The sequence below is a fragment of the Sinohyriopsis cumingii genome, chromosome 4, assembly GCF_028554795.1.
Source record: "Sinohyriopsis cumingii isolate HCF-2022 chromosome 4, ASM2855479v2, whole genome shotgun sequence".
In the NCBI taxonomy this organism is placed as follows: Eukaryota; Metazoa; Mollusca; class Bivalvia; order Unionida; family Unionidae; genus Sinohyriopsis; species Sinohyriopsis cumingii.
In genome coordinates, this window is record NC_142964.1 from 95,306,888 (window position 1) to 95,319,199 (window position 12,312).

The window sequence follows — 12,312 nt, forward strand, 5'->3', positions numbered from 1 at the left end:
AAGAAAATTAGTCAATACAGAGCAATTTTATTATATTTTTTTTATTAAAACACATCCGTTTCAATACTGTGTCAAAATAATAGAAAAAATAAGTCCCTTTCAGACCAGTGGATTTTGAGTAAGGGCAAATTAGTTTTTTGTGAGCCACTTGCCCCATGGCTGTCTGAAATGTTTTTCTCAATGCAATGAATTCAAACATAATTTTGTGCAAACAAATATCTTAACTGTATCAACAAAATTCTGATATTTAATTAACACTGCACATAGTTTATGCTAACATGCAAATGATTATCAATGTATCTAATCAAATGTTTCCTCAGTTACTATCTCTTCATCTACTCACAAGTGCATCAATATTATAGTTTATCAAGATGTCAATATACTCTGACCTCAAACTGAAAAAGGATTTATTTTTGCATTAATTTTAATATTTGCAGATCTTGCTTCTAATAAAAATCTTTAAATATCTTGATGAAATAAGTATATTTACTAAGTCACTAAAGTGCCGACAAGCTTAGCCAAACAGATTCAAGACCACCTGATTAAAAAGTGTTGATCTTATTTATCATCGTACCCATCTCAGATCCAGATGATTAAAATCTATTTACCACATTCACTCAAAATCAGTCTTTAGAACAGTAACATGCTCAGCAATACCATAATGCAAAACCACCAGATTAATGTCAACAACTCTTGCTCATTACTGAATCCATGTGTGATGTTGATCATACAAACTTATATTCCAAGTATTATTAAATCTGAATCAGAAATGTGGCTTATATAGTGGTTAAAAGCTCAGCCAATCAGATTCAAGTTGACATTATTATGCATAAATCTCGCTCATTATTGTACTTTTCCAAGATCCTGATGATAAAACCAAAATTTCCAAGTTTGATCAAAATTATACCAGTAATATGCAAAATAGAGGAGTACATCAGATAACTCACTAGTATATGTGGATCCTACTCATTATCTGAGATCTTAATGATATAAGCATATAATCCAAGTCTAATCAAATCAGATCATAAATATAGCCTCCAAAGGGCCAAAGTTAACCCATCAAATGTACTAACACTTCATTAATATGCACCAATCTCTCTCATTAACAAACTTCTCCAAGTTTTTGATGATATAAATCAAGTCTGATTTTGAACTCTGATCAGAAGTATGGATTCCAGAGAGGTAACAAGCAACTGCTGATGAATGGAAAATGCACAATGGATGCAGGGTTATTAATTATGGCCAGCAAAAAATTGTTGGAGCAGACCTTCCCTGAGGTAAGAAAACCCAACAGAATTTCTCATCTGATGAAAAGTCACAAGCAATTTGGTATCTGCCATACCCTAAAAAAGAGCTTGCTTCCAAGCACATGTGGAAGTAGTAACTCATTACTGATGGCATTTGGTGTCAATCCTTCTATTCAAGGGTAGACTATTCTTGTCTGACTTCCACCTTGGCAAGTTATCAATTGGTGTAAATTGAGCAGCGACTATTTAGTGGACTAGATGAAGGTGGTCATAATATAGTTGGTGTTTAAATAAATGTAGGCTTTATAAACATGTAGGCATAATGTGGGTACAGTGCAAGACAGAAGGATGATAAATCAACTGAATGATCAATCAATGCTTAGGACTTAAAACAGTGACTGCTGGTTGCACAAGGCATGTAGTCATTATATGCAGCAATCTACAAATGAAAACTGGATTGGGGCTTAATAACTGTGTTCTCCATCAAACATGGTTTTGCTATATTCAGGTGATTGCTATACCAGGTTCTGGCTGCAATCTAAATATATTTTACCTCTTGAGCATCTCTAGCCTGTTTTGCCGCATCCTCATCATATCTGTTGCAGTTGTACCTTAAAAATATTAAGCATCTATAATTACTGCTTTTCTCATGTTGAACCCCACTGCCAGCTGTGGACAATGCTGACCAAGGAATTGATTAAATCTAAAGTATGATTTATGACTGTCATCTAGGGAAAGGGTGACTTATAAATTGATCAAAAGTACAGAGCAACTATTGTACAGTCCACATATCCGTGACTAGAATTAAGTAAAATTTCATGTAATCTTTCATAGGGAATGATTACTTTTGTAACATGTGGAAAATTAAACGTTACAAAACACATGTAAAAGATATGAAAGTACAAGACAAAATTTACTGTACAAAGTATGAGTGTAGTGTATATATGTATGTATGTATGTACATACATACGTATGTGTGTGTGTATGTATGTATGGGTACATATATATATATATATATATATATATATATATATATATATATATATATATATATATATATATATATATATTACTGACATAATGATAAACAAAGTTGCAGAGCAAGATTAAGCCAGTTATTTGAGCTATCAAAGTTTTATTATAGTTATATTAATTCACAAGGCAGACAAGAAAATTTTCACTCTCAAATCTCATAATCTACTCCTTTATCATCAGCTGCACCTACCATGATGACCCATGAGGCTCCCATGGTCCTAGGCAAACCCAGCAGAAGTCGGCCTTGCAGTTCTGATTCTTGCATATCATGTGATTACAGCCTCCATCCTTCTCAATGGTAACATGACATTTGGGGCACTCCTGAATATACACAAGAGTTCTATGAAATGCTGCCTTGACTGCTCTGGTGTGGCATAATACTAATGCCATGAAAAGTCACTCAAGTGTGAAAAGGTCACTGTGACTTACTTTTAACCATGGTGATTATAACCCTCCAAAATGAATATATGCATGAAGTTTCATGACTGTACATACAACAGTGCCAAAAAACTGAACTAAATGCAAAATCTTTATTACCAAATAAAGAAAAGTAGCACACTATGACCTCTTTTTGTGCATGGTGAGTAGTACCCTCTAATATGAACACACATCAAGTTTCATGGCTACATATTAAGTGTCAGAGAAACAAAGCTGATTGCAAAAATTAACAAAGGTACCAACAACAACAATAATGCTAGCAGAAAAATAATCACTATATCTCATCTATGCCTGTCTCGCATGATATGCAATAATGTAGCTACCAAATCATAAATTTCTAACACTTTCAACAAAAAAATTAACAATAAATTATAAACATTCTTGATGCCAAAGCAAGAATTTCTGCCACCATTGTCAAAAAGTGATACTCTTGTCTTGCATCATGCTAACATATGCAGGATGCTAAAACTGCTTTTTTAAACATGGCAACCAGGTCCTGGCCTCCATGTTGAGACCACAATCAAAGCTTTGCTATAAAATGTGACAGTGAACCCAATGTCAGCAGGCTGAGTTAGCATGCTACTGAATAATTTCTCTTAATTTCCAGGCAATGATGAAACTGAAGCAATCAACATGTTAACACAAATATGCTATGAATATTACCCTGGCCCCAAGGTCAAAGGAGTATGTCATAGAATACATTGCCTTAGCTTCATAATGATTCAACCCAAATGTGAACAAATTACATGTGTGTGTGTGTGATTTGGACTTTTTACGAAGCTTTAACAATTTTTCAGTCATATTGCTACGATGTCTGCAGTGTGGCAGTGTATAATGATGTCTAGCACTGAGGCATCATGCCGCAGACATGTAGCATGATGTCCCACCCAGTCACATTATCCTGACACCAGGCCGACCAGTCCTAACACTAACCTCTTAATGCTGAGCGCCAAGCAAGACAGAGAACAATTTATATCATGTTGTTTAGGAAATAAAATAATAAAAAAACTTTACAAAAAAATATAAACACAAATATCTGTATGGTCTTTCTTGGTAGATGGTCAAAGGGACAAGAGAACACACCACAGAATGAATTCACTTGCCTTTATAATTCTAAGTCCAAACAAAATCTATCAATAAGTTTATGAAATAAAGGCAAATGAAATAAAACATTAACTACAAACCTTAAAGCAAATATTTTATAACTGTGATTCTGTGAAAACCACATGCTGGCATGGCAAAAGCAAGACTTTCAAGATGGCCACCATCATGACCAAATTGAAAGTTAACTTTGCTCATACAGGACCCACCCCCCATGATAAGAAATCTTATGATGACAACCCCATGTAGCTATAGCGTTTCAATTACAAGCCATCACTGATTCACAAGAGCTCTTCTTGTTTATGACCAGTAGAGCTACAAAACTGGTGTAATTAAAACACCACAACTCCTAAAAAAGCCCTGCTATTCAGAACCAATTTGCATTTATATTTCTCCAATAGATAGTGAATGTAGAATTACCAATCTAAGCACTAGCCCTATTCACGGTCAATGAAAATATGAAAATATGTGAAAAAAGTCTTTCTTCTGCACCAGTGTCAACTGACATGCCCAAGGGAGAAAAAAAAACACCTGGCTGGAGTAAGAGTATAACCTTGGTATTAGCAGCAATCCAATTGGAAGTTTCACTATCATCATCACATTTCTTTATCCATTTTCTCAGCCAAACACATTTGACAGGATCATGCCAATTCTCCCCACAAGCAAAACTGGAAACGAGAAAACAGTGGTAATATTAACTGACATTCATTTATAAAACCAAAACACAACTCATATATTCTTTCAGCTTTCTAATCAAGTATGGAATTAAATCTTTAATATAGATCTGAAACATCTGCATTTTTATTAAAAAGAAGGTGGATAATAATTGTACTCTTTCCCACCACACAATTACAAAGTATTCAACAATTTTTTTAAAACGGGATATGCCCACAAATATAAGATTTTAATAATTACATTAAAGAGGGCATGATTTCTTTCACCATTTTGACATTAGCCTTACAGTCACATGTTAAAGCACGTGGGATTAATATTAGAATTGCTCAATAATCAAAGATAAATTCTGATGAAAATTAGTAGTTTCAAGTTTTTTTAAAAATAATTAAATTTGGTTATAATTCAGTTGTGGTCATATGTTATGAAACTGGGGAAAAAACTTGAAAGGCGTTCATGCCAAGATGCTTCTTGCCAAACTCAGTGCTGTTCCATTTAAACATACTATGGTACCCGGGGAAGGCAGTTTTTTTAAAACTATATGCCAGGGTACTTTGATTTCATCGAGTTCATATTAAAATGATACGAAAATTCTTAAATTGCATCTATGGATGAGTACCCCAATTTAAAAGTGCCTTCCCTGGGTCCCATGTATGTTTTAATGGAACAGCCCTCAGTTAAAACTGTTTCAGAATCAGTATTTGACAAGTTAAAAGAAAAAAGTTCTGATGGCTGATCCATGTAGGCCATACCAAAAGCTTATTTGATTTTACTTGTTTATTTTAAATCAAGATGAGCATCATAATGTAATGTCCATATTTATTAAGTTTTCTGGCAATCCATCTAAAACGTGAGACCAATTACACTAAAGAGTAAGTGTCATGCATTGCATTAGGATACAAGATAAAATCAGCAATAATTTTGATAACTCTACTCATGTCAAAAGGACTTTCAATTCAGTAGATATAGCAAATAAGATTTTTTCAAGATGGCTGTCATGCTGGATATATTGTATGTCAGATCAACATCATTTTCATTTAGGACCAACAAGACATAAAAATTCATGTCAATATGACCATCCATCTAGGAGGTGTACATGTAACAAGACGGGTGCCATGGGAACCATGGTGAAGGTCAGTTAGGCACCAGTTTTATTCAGGACCAACTAGATACATAAGAAATCTTTCTTCAAAAAGACCAAGCTGAAATTGACATACTGACTATCCAAGTGACACCAATTTTTACTTAGGACTATCCAGACCCTGGAATATGACTCTACGCATGTAAAGTTTCAGAGCAATCCTCTAAGTATTTTAGGGAGAATAGCAACAAAAAACTTGTGCTAATGGACAGACAGACAACAGACAATAGGCCATCCCATAATTACTTCTAGTCTATGACTAGTAGAGCTAAAAACTACAAAGTTATTTCTCTACATGTGTATCGTAACAATAATATTTACCAAGTTTCATGGCAATCCATCACAAGCCGAAATCTTGCTGTGCTAACAAGATCATGTTCAGGACAGATGGAGAGATGGATAGAAGGATAAACACAAGTATTACAATATAATCCTCAAGAGGTAAGAGTATAGAATCTATGGACCCATATACATGAATATAATTTGTGTGAGTTATTTTAGATGGCATCATCAGTAAAAGAATGCAACTGCTGGAATCTTACAATGTTATAGTCTATCATTCAGGGTTGGTAGCATATTTCATTCAAAATAGTCAAGTTTTTTTCAAGGTTTAAAAGCATGTTTTTCAAGGTGCATTCTTACATTAATTTTAAAGGATACATCAATGAAACTGTATGTAAACACAGCTTAACACTTACTATTACTTCTTATGAGGAACATTTCTTGCAAATTTATTTTTTAAAAGAAACAACATGAAATCAAGAGTATGATCATTGATATCACTCCCATTAATACTAAACATCCTACATCTGGGCATTAGAACAGTCACTGAACAATGTTCATTTTACTCTGTCCACGCTATTTTACATTCTTGTAGCTTGTCATCAATATTTGTTTCAAGAGCTCCAAGTTCAGCGATTTTGTCCTTAACACTTTAATCAAATTATTTTGATGTCATGATAAAGGAAATTTTCCTATGGATCTTTGCTTTCAATGCATAGTCATCAGCAGCAGCTGTCATTGTCTCAATGTCTTTTCAGCACATGCCTTTATTCTTCACCCACCCCCATAAACAAGAAAAAAGTAACAAAGATATTTGTTTTATTTATGTTATCACTTATATAAAAACTGCATATGGATATTTTAAACTACTTTATATTTTAATATTTCTCTCAGCTGTATTCTATATTTTTAGATTTATTGTGTTAATTGCAATTATTTTCTGTCTTATTTCAACTCAATGCAAAAAATGAACTGGATTGCACTAATTTTATAATTAAGACTTTACACAGTTTCTATTTTGAAACATGAATTTCTGTGTTCACAGACATACCTCTTTTGACAAAAATGATTTCACACTGAAGGCTTCTTGTTTTGCTGTATTAGCTGTAATGGGTGTTTCCCCCCCCCCCCCAGCTGCATGTAACCGAGAAGCACTCTCTCCCATTGCACTCAAATCAATATCCTTCTGGCATAATTTGCATTTTGCAAAGCTCTCTTAGAAAGATCTCATAATCCAACCTTTACATTTTTCTTCATCTAGCCACCAAAGTTGGAATCAGCAGCCAGACATTTCAAAGTGTACAAATGATTCTAATTAAAACCGTGGCTACATCCCGGCTTCATACAATCCAAAGTTCAAATGTATCACTGCGCAGTGGCCAGATGTGGAAATTTTCGTTCCATCACAATCTTAGGAGAGATTGTTTTGTTTTGGTTTTTTTAATTTTTTTTCCTGTTCCTTTTTATTTAAATTTGTAAAATGAAATATTAATTCCTTTCAGTTTCAAGAAAATCAAGGCTTTTCAAGGTACCCAGCCAATATTTTGAATTTTCATGGTGTTTTCAAGGCCTTGAGAGGCAAATTCATTTTCAAGGCTTTTCAAGGTCCGCTATGGACCCTATCACTGTAAAACTTAGTCTCTGTATCATGCATATAATTTTTTGCTATAAGCTTAGGAAAAGTCAATTTTAAAAAAGGATAAACTGTATTCTTCACTTCATTTTCAAAAATGTATTGTTGGTCACTGAAATTTTGTTTGATATGACCCCTTTAAACCACTTAATTAAGAATAACTCAGGAGGTGAAGCCAACAAAAAAAACCGTTCTAAATTCCAGATTTTGTAATCTTAAATACAACTATGCTTGACATATTTGGCAAGTTATCTGATATACTACAAGGATACATTCACCTTGACAATGTCAGCAACATTAAATACAGATGGACGGAAGGAGGGATGAAATATTTGAGATTAAAATACAAGCAGTAATTCACCCAAAGAACAAGAATAAACATCTGATTCATGAATAACCCTAACACTAGTAACAGCCTTGCAATAATTTCATCAAAATTAACATTTAGACATTAAGAAATAAAAAGGAAGGGAGATATGCATTAAATAATCAAATACAAAGGACAAGAAAATACAATAGCTTTGATATCTTTCCATTCAAGAACCTTTTTAGACAACCTTTAGAGTCGTTCAAAAATTGCAACCTGTGATCCAAAGAGAGAGAAGAAAAAATTAATTGTAATGTGTAGCCTAGTTTAATAACAGGAATATATGATGCTGTATTTTTATTTTGCATTGAATTATGCACTTAGAAAACTCTGTTATATTTGCAAAAAGAGAGCTGAGTTATTAAGAAACTCTTAAGTTATGTCCACCGATATGAAGAAAATATCTGAAAAAATCCACACAAAAGTAATATTGCAATAAATGAACGTCCTCTTGTCACCAACACAAATATTAAAAAACACAATTACATCCAAAACAAATCCATAAATTCAAGGGCAGGAACGTCTGGAATGTCTTTTCCATCATTCCTGTCATTACACGTTCCATTATTCCATGATACTGATCTGAGCTTTATTAAGCACCTATATCCAACATGACCACTATAAAAAATAATAAAAAATGCAGGCTAAATCTCCATTCCAAGTTGCTAGTTTTTTCTCTGAAGCAAGACAATCTCGGAATCTTACGATGAATATAAATTGAATGTGACATGAATCTGTCTTTACAGGAAGTAGGTCAATCATAGTGTGAGAAGCATAGGTAGCTCATATTTTGTCCCCAAAAGTTGGCTGTTCATGATAGTTGCCAACACAAACAAAAGATAGATGGATCTTGCAAATTTCACTGACCAATGATACAAACCGTATAGAGTATAGTTACTCACTTTATCCAATTTAACCCAACATGTGCCCACTCATAGGCTTATATTGGATAATGCTTGTGCCTTGTTCTCCTTGTATATCTTTCACTGCAGCATTGTCAGCCTCATCACTCTCCTAAGCCAGCCCCCATGCTTTTGTGCGCACATAATTGAGATTTGCTCATGTTAATTAAAATGCTAAAATTTGTAATTTTGTAGTGTCTTAAGTACAGAACCAGTTCTTTTGTCCTGCATCTGAACACAAACTGCAAATAACACATATTCTCATTACTGCCATTTCTGTTTTTCATCCAAGGAAACTTTTCTGCCATTCCTGCTGCCATTATCTTTTCTTTGACCTATGACCTTCAACATCATAAAAGTTCAGTTTATCAGCTTCACTTTGGTCCAGTATTTGCCTAGATTTCTCTATTTTCCTGGGCCTCTATAGCAAGAATTGTTTAAAAGAAACGAGTTTTGTTTTACTCATCCTGCTTTCCAATCTCACATCAAATATAAAATAAATTTGGGCATACAAATTACCCCCATGATGTGCCCCAAGTTTTTGTCATGATAAGCATGATGGGAATGATTTATGTATAATCATAATCAGTATACTCTACAGTGGAATTCTGGTGATTTCAAACAAAGTACAAGTTGATAATGGTGGTAATAATCAAAAGACACCTTCATGTCAATACAAAACATTACTAGTACTAATGAGATAGGTGTCGGTTTGCAAGATTCAAGTACTTTAACAGGCAGGTGATAGCCCTGGGAATCAGATGGAGAGGGTAAATCCTAAAGGCAGTCCACGATGAAGGCTTTGGTCAGAGGGTGGTGTGGTGTGTTGATTACCATGGCAAGTGCAAGGTGAAGACTGATTAGGATTTTTCATCACAGAGATACTGGTAAGCCTACAGACAAGTGTCTTTGAATTGTAACAGTTCTGTAGCTACAGAGAGTATAGGTAATCTGAGGGGACACATTCAAATATTCCTTAAGGGGTTAGAACAAGTGGATTCAGACAGCAATCTGCTCTATGAATGAGTCAGTACATCAGGTCAAGAAAAAACCCACAGTAAAATAATTGTTGTTCTTGGATTGTTATGGAATAGTTGTATTTCAATATATCGAAATTCTGCTTTCATATCAAAGACTGTACCCTTTCAAAATATAAATGGATCCACAACATGCAACAACAGCTCCAACTTATAGGGAGATCACTCACCAGAAGGTATGTCCACACTTGCATGTGACTGGTTTGGTATCATAATGAGCAACTTTAACTGCATGGCCACAATCAGGTGCTGGACACCAACGTAATAGTCTATTACACTGAAATATTAAAAAATTATCAAATATATACATCTTAAATCAATGCTGTAGGCTGGTACAGTATTTAATAAAATGTACACATCCCGAATCAACAGTGTAAATAGGTGCAGTATTTAACAGTACGTCTGCAAAATCTTGGCTATGTAGTGCCAATTAAAAGTTTACTTATAAAATATGAAGGGAAAAAGTGCAAAAGCTTAGGAAAGATAAACCCTGTCAAATAAATGTAAATATGCAGTCCTTCACGATAAATGGCAAAAATCTTTAAAAGGTTGCACAAATATTAAAGTTAAAATATTGACAAACTCTTCAAGAAGAAAATCCCCATCAGGTATTTGAGTCCTAAATGTCAGCAACACAGTACAAACTCATTACTGTGATTTGTTCCATATGAATGATGCCACTCTATAATGGTGGGCTGGACGTTTTGAAACTTATTTATGGAACATTCATTTCACATATTCTGCCAAGTATATAGAACACGCTGATTTCATTATGAATAAAGCCCTTATATGGGCTCTTCCACTAAGAAATGGATGATTACAGGGCAGCTTTACTGCCGTCTCACCGTCTCATTAGGCTTCATACCCATGTCACTGCTAATAATATAATATGCTTTTTCTAGACTGTATATATCAAATTTAAGGTTCAGTAACGTTTTCAGTATAGAAAGTAAATCAAAAAATAATAATGACATTTAGTGCAGTGATTTAAGTATAACAATAACTTCTTTGGTAATGAAGGAGGTTGTATTTGGTAACAATATTAAGATTATTTTGCAGAGTGTTGCATCAGCAAATCTTCTGAATGCCTTATTTGGAAATGTATGGCAACCACAGAAGGCTCTTATTGCAATCAATCTGCTCTGACAAATGAGAGGACAAGAAGCAGACTTTTGAATTAGAGGGATAATTACTATCCAGAGTCTATGGGGATTTTGTGACTGAGAATTTTTCAGAATTTGCTAGATTTATTTTTGTTCTTCTATTAGACGATAAATTGATACACCAAGAGGAGGAATGAAAACTGGTTTCCGATCAGACATAGTTTTGTATTTGGGCCTAAAGACAACATCAAATACATAGTTTGGTATTTGGGCCTAAAGACAACATCAAATACAGTTTGGTATTTGGGCCTAAAGACAACATCAAATACAGAGTCAAGGGATAGTCTGGTATTTTGGCCTAAAGACAACATCAAATACAGGGTCAAGAGATAGTTTGGTATTTGGTCCTAAAGACAACATCAAATACAGGGTCAAGGAATAGTCTGATATTTGGGACTAAAGTTAGTTTGAAAGAATACTCATGAACCAATTTATTTGCTAGATGATCAGTACACAGTCCAGACATAGTCAAATTCTTATTAAAGTCTTGTACAGTCTTTTCATAGGCAAAGAATTATAACAAAGTTAGACCTTCTGGTCTGCTTCCCAATCTGTGTTTGTCATGACGGAATCTGATGGACCAATAAACTCTAAATTCTGTACTTTTTAGTAAAACAAATGCTGTATTAGGCTCAAACAAATCCAACATTCCTTATCTGCCTGACACCTGCCTCACTGAGAAATGAAACATTCAAGTTGGGATGCTTGTATGCTGAACATGTCAATCCCACAAAAGAGAGATAAACACAATTATGAAATTAGCAGATTCTATTTCATTTTTTTTTCCATGATCTGTGTGGTTCTATTGAAACAAGAACTGAACAAATGTGAATCAACTTGTCAAATGGGCTACAAATAAAAGTTCTGTGGAAGCCAGATGCCAGGAATTATGTGGTGCTCTTTCACCTCCATGCAATCATAAAGATGAAGTAAAAAAAACAAGCAGCAACAAAATTTTGCTTATACTGCATTTTTAAAAAATATCTTTTCATAGGCAAAGAATTATTACAAAGCTGATGATAAATCAGTTGTTTTAAATGTTTGTAAGTTTAAAAGTATTCTTCTATTTGTATTTTCTATATAAATAAATAAACAAACAGTAAAACTTTGGCACTTGCCCTTCAACCAAAACATTTTACATTTTTTCATTTTCTTTTAATGCAAGAGTAAAATAGTAAATACAATTAAAAAAATCCTAACAGTACCATGAAGTGCACATTATATGTCTGCTCCATGTTTAAAACTCTTCTATCTTCTTAACTGAAATTCTTGTGCAAAAATCATTTTTTGTCTT

At 33.9% G+C, this 12,312-nt stretch overlaps 1 protein-coding gene across 2 annotated transcripts in view; it reads right to left on the bottom strand.

Annotated features, from left to right (window-relative positions):
• Nucleotides 1-12,312, bottom strand: part of LOC149801710 (E3 ubiquitin-protein ligase arih1-like) — a 71,642-nt gene that overhangs the window by 26,359 nt on the left and 32,971 nt on the right. For both annotated transcript variants that reach the window (XM_089955990.1, XM_089955989.1), the window contains exons 7-10: nt 10,026-10,132; nt 4,375-4,489; nt 2,473-2,603; nt 1,801-1,858 (exon numbers count right to left, since the gene is read on the bottom strand). In XM_089955990.1, coding sequence (XP_089812116.1) covers nt 1,801-1,858; nt 2,473-2,603; nt 4,375-4,489; nt 10,026-10,132 — 411 coding nt within the window. The remainder of the gene's footprint in view (nt 1-1,800; nt 1,859-2,472; nt 2,604-4,374; nt 4,490-10,025; nt 10,133-12,312) is intronic.